At 41.4% G+C, this 21,596-nt stretch overlaps 1 protein-coding gene across 2 annotated transcripts; it reads right to left on the bottom strand.

Annotated features, from left to right (window-relative positions):
• Window positions 1-24: 24 nt before the first annotated feature.
• On the bottom strand, window positions 25-19,782 carry LOC115782898 (carbohydrate sulfotransferase 11-like). Of its 2 annotated transcripts, none has more exons than XM_030733400.1 (4): window positions 19,239-19,782; window positions 3,711-3,787; window positions 3,090-3,254; window positions 25-2,909 (listed from the first exon to the last, which is right to left on the bottom strand). In XM_030733400.1, exons 1-4 carry the CDS (start codon window positions 19,330-19,332, stop codon window positions 2,226-2,228), a joined length of 1,020 nt encoding a protein of 339 aa, XP_030589260.1. In that variant the 5' UTR covers window positions 19,333-19,782; the 3' UTR covers window positions 25-2,225. The 2 variants fall into 2 exon arrangements, with proteins under 2 accessions (XP_030589260.1, XP_030589261.1); XM_030733401.1 differs by having other exon boundaries at window positions 3,090-3,251.
• Between the last annotated feature and the right edge of the window lie 1,814 nt (window positions 19,783-21,596).

Raw genomic sequence — 21,596 nt, 5'->3', positions numbered from 1 at the left:
TTGCCTTTCTACAGCATTATCTAAATTGGACAAAAAAGTACTACTACTGCACCATGTGTATGGGTTTACAGTTTTGGGCTATTTTACCTTTCCAACTGCCATCAGGTGAAAGTGCCAAGAATGCATGAATAGTGCCTGCATGAATTGCAGAAATCAGGGCAAAACACCCGGAGGTATCGTTTCTGCACACCTGTATTCAAATATGTTCAAGTGTAAGAAACCAGTTTGTAATGATAAAACAGACACGCACACACAGTGCTGCCATTGTGGGTTTGTATTTTTTGAAACTTCAAGGTAACCAGTCATTCACTATTACATCAGGAAGTGCACTTCAGTTATCAAATTCACAGCTTGGTGTCACAAATTCATTAGAAATTCTTTCCAACTGTGCTCTGTTCACCATTTCACGATGACTCACCGTGACAAAGATCTGACTCGAGGAACATTTCTACAGAAAATGGCTTCTTTGACTAGCTGTGTCCCACACAGCAGCGTCAGCGCACCTCAGACGAAGATTTACTAGATTCAAAATTAAAAGGTGAAGCATGTATTTTGTGCAGCATGTCAAACCAGAAGAGAAAAAAAAAAAAATGTATGATCAGGTTTTGCCAAGTTGCAGCTTCTTGTACATTATTGCTTAAATTACACAGGAAAGCACTGGAAAGGAACACCCTGTAATCCACAGCTGCAACAGAAAAATCAAATATGGCACAAAATTAAGGCTTGAATAAAGACACAGCTTCTAACACATACTAATATTGCACTTTTCAAAGCATAATTACAGGAAAATAGTAACAATAACAAAGATTGGCATGTGTCTGATTAAAATAACATCCTTTACAACAGAAACCTGGAAGACTTGGAAATGAGATTAAACAGCGGCACCTTTTAAAGCACTGGCTTCAGTGTACACTGAGCAAACTGCAGGACGTGTGTATTTAATGGAAATGTTCGCTTCTGTTGTTTTTGTGGTCATGCCTTCGCAACCTAGACTAAGCAATCCCAGCTCTTGATAGACTGTGCAACTCTGAGAAACTTCAGTTTAATATTATTCCTAAACAAATTTTAGCAGATCTCTCACTGACGACTGCAAGGAAGTATCTGAGGTATTGTGAATTTTAAACAAGTTATTTTTATCTTTGGCAAATGTTTCAAGCCAATCTTAAATGCATATTGAAAGAGTTAATGAAGGTCAAACAGTGTACTCATCATATTTACTGAACAAGGCTCTGCAGTGCAGATGACCATAGGTGGATTAAACCTCCATGTGCTTGCATACACTCCAACAAGGGGAGCTCTGACCAGGGGTAGCGCTGGGCTAGACTCAGCCCCGACCACAGCTATGTGGTTGTTTATTCAACCTACCTGCCCAGAGCTAAATACAGGCAGCGATAGATAAAGGATGGCAACAAACTTTTGCTGGAATGAGGGAGTGTCCCTGGAAATCCCTCTCAGATCTGTGGGAGTTGGTGTGAACAAGAGTTGTGCAGCTTTTCAGCAGGAGGCTGATATATGATGACAATTTTCTGTTTTAGCATCAGTTAATGTGCAAGAGCTGAGACAACAAGATATTCACTCTGAGAAAAGCTTTTGTTCTTTCAGAAAAAAAAAACACTTTCTCTGAAAAATGAGCCCAAATCCTCGTTTTCTAAAACAATAAATACTGACATAAATAAAGGCCTTCCTAAGATCTGGCGACACTGTGCTCAGTGCGAGAAGAGAACCTGCTCCTCTGAAGTACTGATTTCATAAGTCTGAGAAGATGGAAAAAAAATTGTAGTGAGCACTGCAGAAAAATGATTGTGAAGCAAATTTCCCCACCTCTACAATGATGAAACTAAAAATCAAAGCAAGGTTTGCTAAATTTGATGAAACAAAATTATGGTGAGAAATGGAAATAAACACCAAAAGGATCCGTTTGTATGGAGATCATGTGTCACCTGCTTCTGCATTCTTTTATGCTAAAAACAAACACCATCCTCACTCAGTAGATAAGGGCACACACATATCGTCTGTCTTCTTCCCTGGCAGAATTTTGAGTGGCTTGACTTTCTGGAATTACTGAGTAAATGAAACCAGAAAATCAAGCGACTCTCCGCAACCGTCACCGGCTTTCCTCGGAGAGTCCCAGTGACAAGTTTGTGCTTGTGATGAACCACACAAATGCAGGGAATGATACAAAAGTAGCAACTCAAAGTGCTAAATTATCAAAGGACAAGTGGTGCTCATCGAGTCCTGAGATACTCTGGTGTGGAGTAGTTGAAGAGCAAGAAGTCCATTCGATACAGGTTGAACAGTTTCTTCTGATACAAAGGACTGATGTGCTTAAAGTAACGTGCTGCCATGTGGCCGTCTGTTCTGGTGGTCTTCCCAGATGTTGGAAATTGAAGTGTCCCCTCCACTCCGGCTAATGTGAGCACGGCCTGAGCATCAGCCTCCAGAGTCTCGTATTTCCCCACCACATTATAGTGGATCAGGCAGGGATGGCAAAGGGAGTGCACTCGCTCCCAGTGCTCATTAAAAGGTTCCTCCCGTTGTGTCCGAGGGTCCACGAGATACTGGACAAACTCAGGGAAAGACACGTCATCTCCTTTCTCAAGGGCTTCAGGCTTGGGGTTGAGCCTGTGCCGGCGGATGATTTTGGTTCCGTAGCGTTTGTGGAAGGCAGTGTTGTATCTGCGTGTGAATTTGTTTCTGTAGGCCGACACCAGCCGCTCGAAGGGTTCCCGCACGAAGATGAACTTGAGGTAGCTGCGAAGGCGCTGGTTGATCTCCGCGACCGAGAACTCGGAAAGCGTGCGGAGGTTACCTGCGACGTGGGCCTCATTTGCAGGGATGGCGAGGGGGTCGGTGTAGCGGCCGTCGCTGGTGAGGACCATGAGGACACGCTTCCAGTTAGTGCAGGCTACCTGTAGGTCAGAAAAGAAATCACCTGTGAAATAAAGTCTGAGGGATGAGACACACTTATGACCCAGTACCCATGATTAAAAAGGACTAAAGGTGTTCAGGTCCTCTCAGTACCATCAACCATTCTTCTCACATTCTCTCAAACCTCTTTTCTTTAATTTCATCTGTACATGGTTACCAACCTTGGGTACGTAGCAGTAAATAAGGCTGTGCTTGTCATCAACAATCAGGTGTTTGAGATCCTCGGGTGAAAGCACGCGGCGCTTCCTCATGTGGCCCAGACATGCCTGCTCCAGCAGCTCCCTGCGGCCTTGGAGGGACGTGTGAGCTGCCAACAGTTCCGGCTGCTTGTGATGAGGGCGATGCAGAAAGAAAGAGGGAGAGGCACAAACAACTTTCAACAAAACGCCTTTTAAAAACTGCTGAAGGCCAGCTGTCAGTACAGAATTTAACTTCTTTAAGGATTACATGTGGAAAACATTTTACTGAAGACTCATTTTACTAAAGATCTGGCTCTTTGAAAGGTCTGCAAATAGTTTCGCTATGAAGACTGACAGAGTTGGCTGTAGGAGGTTTTTCGAATGTTAGCTGAGAAGTTTGATGCAACTTTGAAGTCTGTACACTACAGAATAAGACATCAGAGACGGTATTTGACCAATAAGCCTGAGCCCAAACCTAAATATTAATTTACTGAGAAGTTGTGGTTGATAGTACATTTAAAGAGAACCTTGCGACCTACTAGCTGTAGCCCTCAAGTCAAACTATATAGTGTGTGTGGAGTACGTGTGTGTCGTTGTTCTCACTTGGTCTCCATTATAAAGGGTCGGCAGTGGACTTCTCCTGCTTTTCCCTGGTCTACGGCCAGTCTTCAAACCAGCTTCTGCATTTAAACAATAAATGTGTGTTAATGAAACAGATAGAGCAATCAGACACAACATTAAAGATAAAACTGAAATTCTTGTTCTCGGCCCCACAAATCTTAGAAACATGGTTTCTAACCAGATACTTACTCTGGATGGCATTACTTTGGCCTCCAGTAACACTGTGAGAAATCTTGGAGTCCTTTTTGATCAGGATATGTCCTTCAATGCACATATTAAACAAATATGTAGGACCGCTTTTTTGCATTTGCGCAATATTTCTAAAATTAGAAACATCCTTTCTCAGAGTGATGCTGAAAAGCTCATTCATGCATTTATTACTTCTAGGCTGGATTATTGTAATTCGTTATTATCAGGCTGTCCTAAAAGCTCCCTGAAAAGCCTTCAGCTGATCCAAAATGCTGCAGCTAGAGTACTGACAGGGACTAGAAAGAGAGAGCAGATTTCTCCCATATTGGCTTCTCTTCATTGGCTCCCTGTTAAATCTAGAATAGAATTTAAAATTCTTCTCCTCACATACAAGGTCTTGAATAATCAGGCACCATCTTATCTGAAAGACCTCATAGTACCATATCACCCCAACAGAGCACTTCGCTCTCAGACTGCTGGCTTACTTGTGGTTCCTAGGATACTTAAGAGTAGAATGGGAGGCAGAGCCTTCAGCTTTCAGGCGCCTCTTCTGTGGAACCAGCTTCCAGCTTGGATTCGGGAGATAGACACCCTCTCTATTTTTAAGATTAGGCTTAAAACTTTCCTTTATGATAAAGCTTATAGTTAGGGCTGGATCAGGTGACCCTGAACCATCCCTTAGTTATGCTGCTATAGGCCTAGTCTGCTGGGGGGTTCACATAATGCACTGTTTCTCATTCACCTTATTTACTTTGTTTATATTCCACTCTGCATTTAATCATTAATTGATATTAATCTCTGGCTCTCTTCCACAGCATGTCTTTCTCTCCCCTCAGCCCAACCGGTCGCGGCAGATGACTGCCCCTCCCTGAGCCTGGTTCTGCTGGAGGTTTCTTCCTGTTAAAAGGGAGTTTTTCCTTTCCACTGTCGCCAAGTGCTGCTCATAGGGGGTCGTTTTGACTGTTGGGTTTTCTCTGTATTATTGTAGGGTCTTTACCCACAATAAAAAGCGCCTTGAGGCGACAGTTTGTTGTGATTTGGCGCTATATAAATAAAATTGAATTGAATTAAAACTACTGCAAGATGAATAAAAGTGATAGTCTCACCACACTCACAGACTAGACAACAAAAAAAGACTGACAATAAAAGTGACATTGATGCAGTGGTGCCTTAAGCCTGCAATAATATTCAGCAGGGGGCAGCTCATCTGGTTGCATAACAAAGAATGACTGTGTAGGAGTCTATGTGAAAACAACCTGTGAAAGCTCCCTTGTCTGTGACCTGAGTAAACAATTTCCTGACGGATTTTTGGTCTCAGTCGTTTCCTTCAAGTCCTGCTGAAGGATGTTCATTTTGTGCTTTAACGTGCTGCTGACAAGTGTTCTCAATCAGAGCCGTCCCTCACTCATCACGCCCAGTTCACTACACCAAGATGGTGGCAGCAAAAACAGACATCTTGAGGCTTCGCAGCAGAGATTCATTAACCAGTGTGTCACATCACAGTGGCTGCAATTGTCCCTGTACCATGAGGTCTAAAAAAGTGTGTGGATGTTACTTTGGTGTGTGGTTGGTTTGCCAGCTCTTTAGTTGGCAAACCAAGCATGCATACACACACACATGCACACACATACCACAGCAACAACACTCCCCAAAGGCAGTGGTCTCCCCTAGCCCTGCCACACAACAAAAACCGGGAATCCGGGAATGCACTTAACAATAAAAAAAATGAGCCTAAGCCTTTGATCACAAACTCAAAACCCACCAGACCCCACTCCAAACCTCCAACAAACTCAATCCATGGAGGTCCCACCCCACAACCCACAGGCCCCACTGTGCTAGCCACTACAGGACACCCACAGAGGTCCTGTGTCCATTCTGATGGAGCAGAGCTGTTTTAGTGCCACAAGGAGCTTCTGCACAATATGAAGTAAGTGGTTTCAGTGCTACAGTAGACTGATGTTCCAGCTCATCTTTCCACAGGATATGTGGAACATCACAGTAAACCGACTGCATGTTGTGTCATATTTCAACAAGAGAACACATGCAACCACTGATTTATGTGTAACCACATTACTGTTATTTTTTTAAATGTAGTGTGCATGTACAGTAGGTCACTAATGAGAAACAGCCTTTTTTGAATAGTATCTCATATATTTGCACAGGTTTAAATTACACTGTAAGGCTCTCCAGATGGAATTATAGGGAAGGTCAGGCAGAGCTGACTTTCCACCCCTCTGCTGGTTTAATTTAGTCATGACGTGATCTCCCACTATTCATTTATACTGTAGATTCCATAAGAACTGTGTTCCTTCCAAACTCCAACACCTACATTACCAACACTTCTCTTGTAGTCTCTCTTTTCTGATTTAACTGGATTCTTGTGACTGCCTTCCCTCCCTTCTTCAACCTCTGTAAACACATCTTTCTCCTTCTTTCATTCCTCCATGCCACCCCCCCACCCCCCTGCAAACGTCATGGCAGTGTTTGGGTCTGCAGTAAATGCTACTTAAGTGAGAACAGAAATTTGTTTTGCACATGTGCCTGAACAATGGAGAGGGCTGCTTTACATCATGCACAAAGCCAGAGTGAGACAGAGGTGAGTAGATGTGGGGAATGTACTTCATGCAATTTAAGCATGTGGGGGGACTCCATACCATCATATGGAAAGAATATCAGTCAGGAAGGTGAAGGGCTATGATGTACAAGTATGGAATCCAGATAGCGATAGAAGCCATTTCCCTCCTACCTCGTCTCTTCTTTTCTGCTGAGCTACATCAAGTAAATAAAACTGAACTGATGCTGTCCTGAGATGGCACCTATATTTAAAAAAAAAACATCACCTTGGGATTGTGATAAAATACATTGTTACTTGTTCCAGATTGACATGAAGCTGTAAATCATAACTGCTTCCTGCTATTTTGAGGAAGCAGAAGACACTAAAAGGAGAACAAATGGTGATTGAGCAAATGTGTACAGTCACACAACAAAAAGACCTGAGACAGACTGCGAGGCTGAGACTGTGGAGACACTGCCTCTCCCTGTCCCTCCTCCTCTCTGCGTGAGCTCACATGAACCATCCAAATCCTCAGCTTCCTCTGGGTAATCTGTGCCACATCATCACCAACACGCACAGATAGATATCTAAGTCTTCCCTGCACTCATATAAAATCCACACCAAGCCAAAATAAATAACCAGTGTTCTCGGCAGAAAATTTCACAGGCCGGCGTTATCGGAGGGTACCGAACGAATGATCGGGGGTGGGGGCTTGCTGTGGTGATAGCGATGCATTCTGGTACCTAACAGCTGAAATTCTCAGCCCGGCAATCAACCGCTAGCTAGAACCCTGATAGCATCTAATTTCTGATATGATTTTGTATAAATAAGTAAAGAAGCTCAGACTGAAAGTTAGCTGCACTTCATGAAGTTACAATAGCTGCAAACTGGCATCCCAAAGGTATGAAATACACAGGCTTTAAAATGAGCCGGAAACTTCCAGGTATTACTAATTACAATGAATGAGGTGTGTGAGCTCTCAGTCTACAGCACAGCTCTGCACATATTAAGCCTTCAGCAAACCCCGGACACTTCCTCAGGAAGCTGGAAAGTAGGTCAACAGACACTTGGTGTCTCTGCTTATGTTAATGGTTCACTGTCTCCTCTGAGTATAAACACTGCATGGAGATGAAATGTTTAGGTTTTCCATCCATACCAAAGTCCTGAGGGGAGGACAGGAAATGGCAAACACAGGCAACAATGTAATGTCAGCCATCACAATGTGAACTCAGCACCTGGATTTATGTTATTCCACTTCACCTGTCAGCTCCACTCCATACGTGACACGTGTGTGAGGTGATGCACTCTGAGACTGAGAGCAGGGAAAGGAGAAACTAGCAGTAGTATGCTGTAAGGACTCTCACACCAAGCTGAAATGAGACCAGTGCAAATAAATGCTCTAAACAATGTTAACATAGGTTATATTATTTTAAATGTGACCTGTTTTGATGTGATTGCCATTTTTTTTTCTAAAATTAATTTGGCAAATGTATAAACTTGAATGCACTGAGGTATTAATTTAAATGGAAACTTTTAACATGACCCCACTCTACACCCTTGCAAAGTTTCATCAGAATTCATTCAAACTTTTCGAGCTATCGTGCTTACAGACAGAATAACACGCGTGCAAAGGCTACCAAAACCCCCTTGGTGAAGGTAATCATATTTTTAGCTAGGCTGGAAGTCAGTCGATCACTGCGGTCCAGTGTGGGACGTTTAAACAGCCATGTGAAGGACAATTGTGATATGTTGTACAAATCCTTGTGACTCCCAGGAGTCAATTCACCAGCCTGTCAAACACTGGACTTGCACACATAGGGCTGCTGTTTATTCCCTCTTTGTGCCAAGGAAACTATAGTTTCCTTATTTATTCCGTTATTCATTAAGACAGGAGAAGAAACAAATAACAAGTGGTTTAAATGCTACAGCCTGTCATTACACTCTTTGAGGTTTATCTGTTGTTTCACATCAAATTTGCACTCACTGAATATTCAGTCACTGCTATCTGTCATCTTCAGCCACTATATCATCCCTCTCAGTACATTTGTTTGTTTATGTGGTTCCTGGCTGATAAGCACAGTTGTGGTATCTAAGTCATGTTTGTAGTCAAGGTGACACACAATTTACTTGCACAAATAAATATGTGTGCACACAGTCCACTGGTGTGCGTTAGTAATGCAAGCGGCTCTACATCCACTGACTCGACATCATTTTATCAAATTTTCTGATATTTTATAAAGCATCACAAGTATACGTCTACACTCTGATTGACCCAAACCGTATTTTTTTCTTTTGGTGTGTGTGTGTGTGTGTGTGTGTGTGTGTGTGTGTGTGTGTGTGTGTGTGCTGAGTGTTCTGTCACATCCACCAGTAAACCACCACTTCCTCTCATATCAGGAAGTGACACCATATCAACTGCGCAGAAGAGGCCCCAGTCTTACTACACCCACACAGGCCCGTGTTGGACTTGGATAGAACCGGCCTACTAGTCTATCCCGTGTTTGAAGCCATGTTGCTTTTGTATTCCTAAACCAATGAGGTTCCATCAAGCTTGTACACTAGTCTGGATCTTTATAAACCCTAAGCAAGAAGCACTGTGTTGGGACCACAAAGGCAAGGCAAATCTCTACCCTTCTCTCTTGGCAAAGAAGCTTCCTCTTTCTTTTGAAAAGCCTCTTCCCCTCTGTGATCACGTTACATGCGAGGCACAGAGGATTATGCTGCATCAGTATACTCGAAGGGGGTATAATTCAGCTTAATTGCACTTGAAAAGAAGACCTGTCTTTATAAGGTCCACGTAATGGAAGTTTCCATGAGCTGTAAGAAACCTGCAGTGTAATGTATTTTGTTTGAGGTACATAAAAGTCTGGTTCACAAGCGACTGAAAGAAAAAAACACGATTTCAAACCAGCGACGGCAGGGGCAGACAATAGCATTTTTCAGGAGCTGTTATGAGCACAGCTTGATTTAAGGTGTCACAACATTCATGTGCTACAGGCTGCAGATGGTGGTGATTTGACCAACAAGACGAGATGGTTTTCCAATTAGTGATGCTACTGAGCTGGTAGCTGCTTTTCATTTTACTCTTGTTCTTCTTATTTTTATGTGCACACTTCCAACAAATGTGCAGCAGAAACACTGACTGAACCAATTCCTGTAAGTCATCACATCCTCTTTCACCTGAAAGACCTGAAAAATCTCACGTCAGAATTGAGGCTTGCCTGAAATATATCTGCACTCTGCACATAATCGACTGTCATCTGTCTGTGACATCACTCCTGCTGATGCAGCCATCTGCCTCTATCATTTCTACACCTCTGCCTATCTGTGTTTAAACTCGGTTTACTCAGAACTGTTTTTTAAGTTCCGATAATTTCAGCAAAAGGAACCGCTCTTCAGCATTTTACATACAACTCCAGCAACCATCAGCTCAGCTCTGTTAGTGTTCTTACACAAGAAGCTAAACTCAGCATAGTAGCCCCGCTGGCAGCTAGTGTTTGATGTGTAATTACAGAGCAACACAGATGTGTAAAACATGTCAGATAAAGTTGAACATGCTTCAGTGCAGCACCAGCTTCAACCATTTTCCTGCCACCTGGAGCAGCTGTTGAAAAAATGTTAAGTTGCTAGAAGGACATGAACACAAACAGAAAATCCTGTTAGAACAGTGTGTACAAGAGAAAAATGACATCCACTTACAATTTACTAGCAAACAATCTTCCCGTTGTCAACTTGATAATCCAGTCACTGCCAACCAGTTAGCCCTTCCCATCTTGTGGTTCTTGTTGGTGTGAATCACTGCAGTATGACCAATTCACTCCTGTCTCTTTAAGTATCAGTAGTAGTGTTTTGTATACTTCAGAAATATAAAAAATCAATTCATCTGTAAGTACTTAAGACACAAGCCTCCAGCTCTCATCTTTGGGTATAAATCCACTTATGCTTTGATGCTTCCTCAAAAAACAAAACCCTTAATGTTTGTGGTTTAATAAAGGAACATTACTGGAATATTAACAAGTAGATGTTTGATACACCCCACAAAGTGAGACAGTACAAACTGGCAGCAGCTGTAGCACATGGTGTGCAGCGCTCTCTCTAATGAGCTGTCAGCTCTGCTGGAGACCTTTAAGACATCACAACGTTGTGTCACAACAGCTGCACTGTTATCAGTGTCAGATGATAAGTGTCAGTGTGCATATATGCAAATGAAGAAGTTTGTTCGGTTTAGCTGCGTGTATGAATAGATATGAACGTGGTGTTTTTGTGTCAAATGCATGTGTTTAATGACAAAGATTATAGTGTGCTTCTACAATATTTTTAGGTGAAAAATAATGAATCGCACACCGACTGTGTGTGGGTGAGATGACAGAGTGGGCCCTGATGATGCCTCTATTCAGAGTTGTGATGTGGAATCCATCACTGTCAGGAGAACCAGAGTGGATTCAGTTGGTGAAGCCTCAGTGAAGCCTGTCGAAACAGCTTTCCATCATCCACGGCTGACAGTTCGCTTTATAAATTCAATTCGCATTCAGTGAATTCAGTTTCCTTTGTGTGGCGGCACTTGTGACAGACCACTCGAGACTTAAAACAGCAGCATGGTGGAAATCAGAAGGGCTTATATTGTTCAGATGCCACAGGCACATCACTTAGCTGAGCAGACAATCTGCTATTGCCTCCCACAGCTGGGAAACACGGAGAGGCGTTTTGCCACCCTAGAGCACGCAAAGTTGCATACAGCTGGCCAGCAAATGAAGTGGGAAAAAGTTGGCGAGGGTGAGTGCAGAGCAAACAGCGTGGCGAACGGAGAAAATATTCACGTCCAGAAATGATGATTTAGCAAATCCTGCCTCTGCTCAGGGTCAACCTGCCGCAGCCTGGTCTGAGTTTCACAGAATATCAAAACCCTATTTTAATGATGGCAGGATGATTGACTCGGCTGACGCAAAATGTCATTTTGTGCACACTGTAAATTTCATGCTGATTAGAGAAAGTAGTTTCTTGTGTCAAACTGAATGCATAGAAAACTCAAATTAGCAGAGTTACAGTTCATAACACATTTTTTAAAGGTGATAAATTTGCTCCACTTTTGGTGAATGTTCGGCGATGCACACATTTCACACTGAATGGACATTCGCACAGTGACACTGATGCAGCACAGCTGGGTCAAAGCAACCATATGAAAGAAGAATGAGTGTGGAAAGAAACTGCATGTTCACTTCTATTTTTGTTCAAACAATGATGTGTCTCATGACAGAAACTGAGTGGAAACAGCTTATGTCAGGGATATTTCAACAATGTGTCCTAAATCAACATTTTTTTTTCTTTTGAGGAACCAGCCAATTAATTATAAGTAGTAATGGTAGTGTCGCTTCTGGAATCAATCAAACAAATTTATTGTTCACACTTTAATGTGAAATGATGAATATGGTGCTGACTTCCTCCATGTAACAGACCTTAGTGAAAAACTGACTGATCCTTTACTAAGTGACACTTTAAATCCCTCAAGGAAAAGCTCCCTGCATTGATCAAATAGTGCTACATTAAAGGGACTTCTTATGCCTTCCCTTTTTTCTGTCATATGGCAGGTCATATTAAACATGGTCAAACCTTTAATTAACGAGGTCAGTGTCTGCAAGTAATCAAACTCCTTCTAGAACCAAGTCACACAACCAGCCAGCCATCTTCAAACACCTCCAGGTATTTATTTGAAGCATTATCTGAATAAAAACTGCATGTCTAAGATCACCAGTCAAATGGGATATGAAAAACTGCCTTTTAACATGAAGAAACCTCTGGCAGAACCAGGCTCAGGAAGGGGCAGCCATCTGCATGACCAGTTGGGGGTGAGAGGAGGGAGACAGGAGAAAAAACAGACTGGAAGAGAGCCAGAGATTAATAATAACTAATGATTAAATGTAAAGTGGGACATAAACACATAGAAAGTGAAAAAGAGGTGAGTGAAGAAAAAATGCTCAGTGCATCATAGGCAATCCCCAGCAGCCTAGGCCTATAGCAATGTAATTAAGGGGGTCACCTGATCTGGTCCTAATTATAAGCTTTATCAAAAAGGAAATATTTAAGTCTAATCTTAAAGGTAGAGAGGGTGTTTCCAAACTGGGAGCTGGTTCTACAGAAGAGAGGCCTCAAAGCTGAAGGCTCTGCCTCCCATTCTACTTTTAAATACCCTAGGAACCACAAGCAAACCAGAAGTCTGAGAACGAAGATCTCTGTTGGGACAACATGGTATTATGAGGTCTTTAAGATATGATGGGGCCTGATTATTCAAGACCTTATTTATGAGGATTTGGGAGCCAACAGGGAGCCAATGAAGAGAAGCCAATATGGGAGAAATCTGCTCTCTCTTTCTAGTCCCTGTCAGTACTCTAGCTGCAGCATTTTGGATCAGCTGAAGGCTTTTCAGGGAGCTTTTAGGACAGCCTGACAGTAATGAATTACAATAGTCCAGCCTAGACTAGTTTTTCAACATCACTCTGAGACAGGATGTTTCTAATTTTAGAAATATTGTGCCAGTGCAAGTAAGCAGTACTGCATATTTGTTTAGTATGTGCAGTGAAGGACATATCCTGGTCTAAAATGACTTCCAAGATTTCTCACAGCATTACTTGAGGCCAATGCAATGCCATCCAGAGTAAGTATCTAAACATTTGCTCATTTTCCTTAAATTGAATATATTTCTTTTAGTGTGACATCATATTTGTCACCTGGCCATCCGAGCCCCACCCACAGTGGCTGTGCACCCCACAGCTTCAGAACCACAGCTCTAAAGTAATCCCTATGTGCCAAAAGCTCAGACCTTTGAGTGCAATAAATGCTCTGCTTCACACAGTTTGTATGATTTCATTAGAGCAGATTACCTAAATATGTTCATCTCAGGCATACAGCTCTGGCTATGAACACAACAGCTTGCTTTTGCTGTTACCTGCTGGTCAAACTATTTGTTTTCACTGGGAAGCCAAACATAAGAAAGCTGACTTAAATGGAGGATGGCCTTCTATTTGTTTCAGACAGCTGATGAACTGAAGCAGGAGATGAGGATTATTTTAAACTGTCAACCATGCAAGGCTACTCTTGTAGAGAATCAAAATATGGAGTTTGATGTCAGCATAATGAGTCTTCTTTGACACATATCTTCATTGTTTTGCTGAGTTGAGTATTCTTGCCAATAAAATAAGACAGTTTCAATCACAGCGGTAAGACAATTGTCAAATGCGACAGCTTAAAAACTCAAGTTAGCTGTCTGTCAACTTTAAAAATTCAACAAATGAAATCATAAAAACTACATTGCACAGCCACTGTATGACGACAAACTTTGGAGCTAAACTGAGTCACGCTTCACTGCTGATTTATAAGCTTAGACACAAGATATACTCATTCAGATCATATCACTAAGCCTCTTGTAATATATCTGAATCTCATTTCAGTCAAACTCCTAACTAAGTTAGCAGTTGATAGAGCAATACATCTAACACGACTTAGGTCAATGAGTTCATAACACCACTCTGGACAGGACTTTGTGTTTCTTTCCTAAACACCAAACCCAGGGTGTTGTCTTAGGAAGTCTGACAATGGAAGCACAAAAATAATGTGCACTGTTCTTCCTGTCCAGTATAAAAAAAGTACATTTAATTGGCAGTGTGTAGCACTGTTGGACTACAATACTATACTTTCATCATTATGTATGTTTTTGTTGCAATTAATCATGTATGCAGCCATAGAGACAAAGTATTCCTTTTTTTTTATTGGGAGAGCAAAGCGTTACAAAAATTCACAAAGGCTGGGAGTGTTATGAAAACATCACAGTGATGCAACAACTGACTTTGTTACCATCAGCACCATTTGACACTGGTTACCCAATCCTCCACCAACAGTCACACACTATTACTGGAAGTGAATTCCACTGCAGACAAAACCCAGTTTCCATAAGGATGTCTCCATCAGTGTGCCTGCATTTCACTTGTAAGCCTGGGTTTAATTAGGGCACTATCCAGATAAATTGTAATAAGAATGTCAGTGAATCCACTAACCATCCACCATCCACTAACTTCATGCAAGCATCAGGAGCTGGTTCATAGTCAAGCCTCCAGTCAGGAACCATTAAACCAATGCCGAAGGTGATGAGAGGCAGTCAAACCAGAAAAGAAGAAGAAGAAAAAAAAGAGGAAATAACCCATTTATTTCATTGTTTTATATATTATTTTGAAGAAGTAGCTTAAATAATCAGAAAATGATCTGGGCCAATTTTAAGAGCTGCTTCTGATTCCAGCAGATGCACAGTTAAACATATGTGCCCGGTTTATTTCTGACAGAAACCTTGTCAACCTTTACAAAGGAGACGAAGAGGGCAGAAAGAGCACCACAGGTAGGGATGCACCAATCCAACTTTTTCCAGGTCTGATCCAATGTAGTAACCTTGGCTTAAGGCCAAGGTTACTACATTAAGGTTTCTCAAACTATGAGGAGCTTCATGTGGGGCATGAAAAGATTTCATCCAGCGAAGTGGGAAGGATGGAAAAAGTTTAAGAACCACTGGCTTAAGCCATCTGCCTGTACCGGTGCTAAATTACTCTTTTCTGTGTAAGGCAGCATCTAACCCAACTTAAAAAATGTAGCAAATACCTACCCAAGAATACAAATTTTTGGAATTGGAGTTTATTAATAAGATAATAAATGAAAAAAAAAAACAGTAAATATACTGCAAATAGTTTCATTTCAACTCTGTATGAGTCATTAAGCTGCCATTTACTGTCATTTTCTCTTTCTTTGCTCTGAGTGCACCTCATTTTTTAACCTCTCCTATCACAGATGCCATATGTGGAATGGAGCTGACAGAGATAGATACATTAAGTATCTGGTCATGTATCTGAAGCCATGCAAAAGACTGCAAACATCACAGATGTGTGCTTGGTGTATTCCTAGGCTGACACCTTTTAAGTGCATTTGCTATCACCATAGTCCAGATTTTTTTTTTTTTTTTTTTTTTTTAGGACCAGCTGAAAACAACTTGAAAGTCTATAATGAGATAAAATTAAAATAAAATGTTTAATCTAAAAGCCCAAATTTTCCATGACATGCTGTCCCATATTAGAGCACATGCATATATATCTTTTCCCCTCTTTCTACATAGAAAGCAAGTAACCAGTATATATTGCCATTTCTCCCTAGGTTGGTACCACACTGTCTATGCTGAGCAAGTATTCTAGCATGCTGCTAACATTGATGCTAAATATCCTTCTGTGGATGGTCAGGAGCTAAATGTATTTATTTATAGGAACTGAAGCCGCTCCCTTGAGATACTTCAGATGACAACGTCCCCACAGGAAAAGGACAACCAGTGCCTAGTAGAGCTAATGTCGCTAATGTAATTATTAGCGTTGATCGTATGCACATAGATCAAAGCTCTGGAGAAAATGGAGGCCCAACAATGATCAATAGAAACTTGAGGGCCGATGTATAACAAAAGAATAGTGCTGGGTGTGTGTTCCTCTGTGTTTGTGTTTCAGTACAGTTAAGGCCTTTACACACCGGACGAGTAAAATTTGTGTGAATGTTTCGTGCATTAAAAACAATGCAGCCGTTCATAATGACCGTGTAATTTCACAGGACAAATATGCGGCAGTTATTTTTTGGCTTAAATTAGATTTTTCCGCAAATACACAGATCTGACCAATCAGACCATTGCATCTGGCAACATGTGAGCTCATAGCTCAAAACGCGCTCCAATATACTGAATGTACAGTGATATGGGACCAGTAAAATAATACTGTTTTTCCTCAGACACACAGCTAGACGCTGCTCCAGGTCAACTGACTCTCTGAAATTAGCTCTCTGCCTCCTCAAATGTACTCCCAACTCTGCCTACAAGAGCTCAAGCACTCAAGCACTGACATGTACAAAAGTGGCCGTGATGCAGCTTCAACTCTGGGATCAAACCATGCAATATCCCCTGCTGCTGCTTTCTCGTGACAGTTGGACAAACCCAGAATCTCTGGTTCTTCCTTCTCTTGTTTAGAAACATCAGGACCAGCTCATTATCACTTGATGTTGAATTAATTTTTTCACAGTGCGTTTTATGAGGACAAATTATTCGCAAAAACGCAACGCACAGCTCGTAACTGCGCATATCTGGCCATAGTGTGGGAAACAATCTATGTGGTATTTTACATTCTGGAGACATATGTGAGATTTACATTAATGGGACCTTTAAGGAAATGTGTTGTTGACACAGCACAAATAATTATCCAGTTTAAACTAAGTCGCATCGACAATAAAATTCATGAAGTGGACCCAAAAGCAGATAATCTAATAAGATGAAGTGGCAGGTGGTTGAATAAATAGGAAATTCATATACTTTTCAATTCAATTCAATTTTATTTATATAGTGCCAAATCACAGCAGTCGCCTCATAGTGCATTATATTTAAGGGTAAAGACCCTGCAATAATTCCAGAGAAAACCCAACAGTCAAAACAACTCCCTATGAGGAAGCACTTGGCGACAGTGGGAACTTGGAAGGAAAAACTCCCTTTTAAGAGGAAGAAACCTCTGGCTGAACCAGGCTCAGGCAGGGGCAGTCACTGTTTGGGGGTGAGGGGAGCGAGACAGGACAAAAGACGTGCTATAGAAGAAAGCCAGATATTAACCCTTTAACAATAGGCGATCGCCACCGATGCACCTGTTACCTGTCCTTACTTGCCATGAACAGCTAAGACATCTGATCAAAGGCAATTTGAATTACCGTAATTATGCAACCGTTTGTCCTATCGGAAAGATTCAAATGGTTTCTGAAATGTAATGTAGGGTTATTACTGTAATTGTTTCCGGAAGTCCGCCAATGGTGGTACTTTTGCCAGCAGGCCTGTGGTAAATAAAGGGCTAATAATAGCTAATGACTAAATGTAGAGAAGTGTATAATACTTAGAGTGAAAACAAAAGGGGGGGCACACTGAGACAGGTGAGTCCAAACTCCAGGAGAAAACAACTGGAGAAACTAAAGAACAAGAAGGAGTTACAATGATAACCTGACACGATCCAAATAAAAACACACAGGCTGAATAGCCACAACACTGAGCAAGATAACAAGGCACAGGTGAACTCAATCAAGTCAATAACATGGGTGGGATAAGGAACTAAGCAAAGAACCCAAACAAACACAACATGGTCTGTGCCATCAGACCATGACATACAACTTTATGGTCAATGCAACTGCACCAAGGTCAACATTTTGGGGAAGTGGAAAGCCCCTGATTAGGTCTTAAATTTTTTTTTTTTCCTTTAGTATCTGCAGCAGAAGTAGTTCTTTAAGACTACTCATCACAACATCTTTCCTGACACTGGAGTTCACAGAACAAGTTCTGGCTGAAACTAGAATGGATCTGAAGCATGGAAAATTCTGATACCTCATGAATACCTCAAGAAAGTAGGTTAAAAAGTATCTAAAAATATAATAAACATAAAATAAATTATTCTACCCTGTTTCATTTCGAGACGATTCAAAAGACAGTAGAAGTGAGGAATGAAACGAAACTAAACGAGACTTTGGCGCTGGTTTTTAAAATCACAATGAGTAGATGCTCTACTGACAACCTGTGAATTAGTCCTCTTTAATGTGGCTCCAAGGTGGCTTTTCATGTGGCTTTCCTTTGCTACTAGCGAGCTATAAGGCAGGCAAGCCTCCATGGGTCAGGCAGTGAGGGTATGTAATTTGTAGATGGAGGGGGAGGTCAATGAAAGTGCTGAAGTGTGCTGTTTATAGGGTTGGCAACATGTGGCCTGTGTGTCTGCTGCTGACAGCTACAAAACATGATTTAAAGGGTTTTTTCTGCTTTCTTGGTCTGGCATGTGTTTTGTGTTATACAGGTGGGGTGCATTATTGTGGTACATTTAATTATTTCTAATCTTGCCTTCAACCATCAGCCATTTCTTAATGCCTGCTGTTGTCCTGGATACCCTTCAACAAAAACCCACCCTGACTGATGAAGCTCCTCTTGCCCAAAAATATCACCAAAAACTGCTCTGCTGCTCTCTCCTTCTTTTCTCTTCTTGACAAAGCAATTTAAATATTTGTTCTTACACCCTCTTCTCTAAGCACATGTGCTGCTTTGCCTGAAGCACAAATCAATCATCTGGACATCTCTTTCAGCCCTTTTAACTCCTCACCTCGCAGTCCCACCGGCGCAGCTCCGTGTCTCTGCTCCCCCCTGGAAACTAGGCGAGAGGAGTGGAGGGTCCCGGCAGAGGAATGTGGGGGGGTCGCCGGTTAAAGGGGGCTTTTTTAAAGCATTCCACTTTTCAATGCGACCTTATTCACATGTCATCGTAACACATTAACACTCACAATTTATGTCAAAATGATTGTTTACCAAAGCCACACAACCCTAGGAAGGCCACAAGACGAAATTTAAAAGCACGGAAGTATTATTGCTTTTATTTTGCGCGCTATTACTTAGTCATCCACATGCTGTCAAACCCTTTTTTGTTAACCATAAAGTCAGTGTGCCTTTTTACCTTCAGTTTCGTGATACCAAAGTCTCTTTCTTCACGTCACTAAATAAGAAAAAGAGCTAGCTTAGCAAAGGTCAATAAAGACCCTCTATTTTCTCCTTTCCTGTAACTGCACAATATCTAACGCAGTCTTATTTGGTGTACTTAAATATTAAAAAAAAAAAAAAAAGGTTTTTTAAATAGTACTACACCAGTGTTAGTGTAGTTTTGCCTTCCCAAAGGGTGGAACTTATGCTGTGGTCTTACCTGGTTTGGTGATGCTCTGAAAGTACAGCACGAGAACGAAGAGCGAGCCGAGGCACGTCGCCAGGAACAGGCGTCCTCCGCGCGACATCTTCATCCTGAAGCCCGGCTCTGCTTGCGGAGCCCCCGACCCCTCGTCGCTGCCTCTACGCGGTTCATACGAGACCGCCCGGTGGGAGATGCAACACACTTTGAAGCGATAGGAACCTATTCATTAATTACGGGACGCAAAAACTCATCCAGAAAAACAAAAAACGACGCAGTAATAAAGGCGTTGATTATAACGTGATGGGCATAAATCCAGAACCGTTCGCTCTCGTTGCTACTGTTTTTTTTTGTTTTTGTTTTAACGTTAACTTTAAAATATTAATAATAATTATGAGACCTTAGATAAAACGGAAATTAACACAATGCTGACATTACAGTCCTCAAACAATCCAAAAAAGTTATTAACAATCCTGTTTCTTCTTCTTAGCGCGGTGTGTTACGCCCGCCTGTGGTGTGTAGAATTTGTCGGCGCTACACAAACTTCTCCTCCGCCAATCTGGGCCTGGGCACCCTTGCCATGACGTCACACACCCCACTCTCTCACGCGTCCTCTCCCGGGTCTGTGCTGCATTCAGTGACGGCAGGATAAATGGATCGTAATGTTTTCAATCAGTGTAACGTATTGCGTATTGCATGAAAAGTACAAGCAAGAAGTGGCATCCCAGTGTCGTAAATAATGAAAATTAAAAATCTCTAACTATAACTAGTGTATAAATGACAACAGTTCAATGAACTAGTTCGGTAATTAAAAAAAAAAAAAAGTTTCAACAGACGTTTTTAGAAACCTAAAAAGTTTAGATAGTTTTTTTTCTGTATTTTTTTGTCTGTATGTATGTATGAAAGTATTTGATAGAAGTACTGGCCCAGTTTCTTCTCATGAAAATGAGAAAAACACACCTTTGAACAGTTGCGTAATTTCAACTCTATATGAGTTTGAAGACAAGCAAATGTAAAGAAACTGCACATTTACAGCTAACTAAACTCAGAGCAGAGATGTCAAATTTATTTTAGTTCCTGGGGCACATATAGCCCAGTTTGATATTAAGTGAGTCAGACCAGTAAAACACTTGCATAATAAAAAAATCCAAGTAAATGTTCACATTTAATAAACCAACCAAAGTACAGGAACAAATAATGAACAGCCTGAGTCTTTTTTTTTTTTTTTTTTTTAAAGTGCACCTTCAACAATGTGCGTGTAGAGCTTTAAGAATTAAACAATTGGAGTATTTATCATTTTATCATTAAAACAATGTGTCAAGATCAAGAAAGACTTTTACATTTCTACACATTTTCACTCCTGTGTGGTATTGTTGTCAGCACCACACCAAGAATAACAGCTTATTTAACAAAAGAAATAAATAAATAAAAAGAAGACGAATTATGTTATTGACTTCCTTCAAATATTTTCTACTACCAATGGAAAATTCAATGTTTGTTTTATTGTTGTTTTTTGTACCAGTTTTTTTTTTTTCACACTTCAGTTAAATTCCCCTCCTTAATATGAGCACATACCTTTGACTGACAGGCCTGTCAGTGTATAGTGTTTTACAGAGAGAAACAAAAGAGAAAATACATCCTAAGCTTGGATCCACTGATTTATATCAAAAGCATTCCTACAGGACACTTATCTTTATTCCCAAACAAGATAAAGTGCCGGTGTATACAAACAAGCCCATAACTGTAGTGTAGGACTGCAATAGCAGGTTTTTTTCCTGCCAAATATAGTCCAAACAGCACACTTCTATGGCAGGACTCAACCTGAATAAATTCTAAAGACGTGGCAGACACTGAGGCACTGAGGAAGTGCCAGGTCGGCGTGTGAGCGCTATAACCACTCATGCTGCCATATCTGAGAATGCTGTAATTACCCGCATGCCCATCATTAGGTCCACAACATGCAATGCTTCTTGGGTTTCCTGGAAACACTTGAGAGAAATCTCAGACTTGAGAATGAGAGAGGCATAGTTAAGGATGGCTTGGAAAATTATGTGGTTGTTTGGCCCAATGTTAGCTTTTATCACTCAACTCTCACCAGCACATGGTTTACCGACCACCCACAGGGCTTGATCTGCTCCCTGTTTGTCAAGTAGGAGCCATGGCCTGAAGAGGTAGAGTATCATCACCAGCCTACTAACTGGTACTGTGGGAAATGCCTGCTGCTTATAAACAGGGACTAATTCAAAGGTTTAGTCAGCCTGAGCTACATGTCTGTGAGCTGGAATATCTTTATCAGTGAGGCTTTATATTCTAGTCTACTGTATGTAGATCTGTAGTGAAATCTATTTTCCTGCTAGTCTTACCACAGTGCTGAAG

The sequence above is a fragment of the Archocentrus centrarchus genome, chromosome 7 (assembly GCF_007364275.1).
Source record: "Archocentrus centrarchus isolate MPI-CPG fArcCen1 chromosome 7, fArcCen1, whole genome shotgun sequence".
Taxonomy (NCBI): domain Eukaryota; kingdom Metazoa; phylum Chordata; class Actinopteri; order Cichliformes; family Cichlidae; genus Archocentrus; species Archocentrus centrarchus.
Note: the sequence above shows the minus strand (reverse complement) of the source record. Positions and strands in the feature narration are given on the sequence as shown.

What these genes read in the sequence shown, in the direction of transcription:
- LOC115782898 (XM_030733400.1), bottom strand. Translation starts at nt 19,332, where the DNA reads ATGAAGATGTCGCGCGGAGGACGCCTGTTCCTGGCGACGTGCCTCGGC. An exon ending in CCCTTTATAATGGAGACCAA is followed by an intron (nt 3,255 to 3,710) that starts GTGAGAACAACG and finishes CCTCATCACAAG; the next exon opens with CAGCCGGAACTGTTGGCAGC. An exon ending in TTTACTGCTACGTACCCAAG is followed by an intron (nt 2,910 to 3,089) that starts GTTGGTAACCAT and finishes TCTGACCTACAG; the next exon opens with GTAGCCTGCACTAACTGGAA.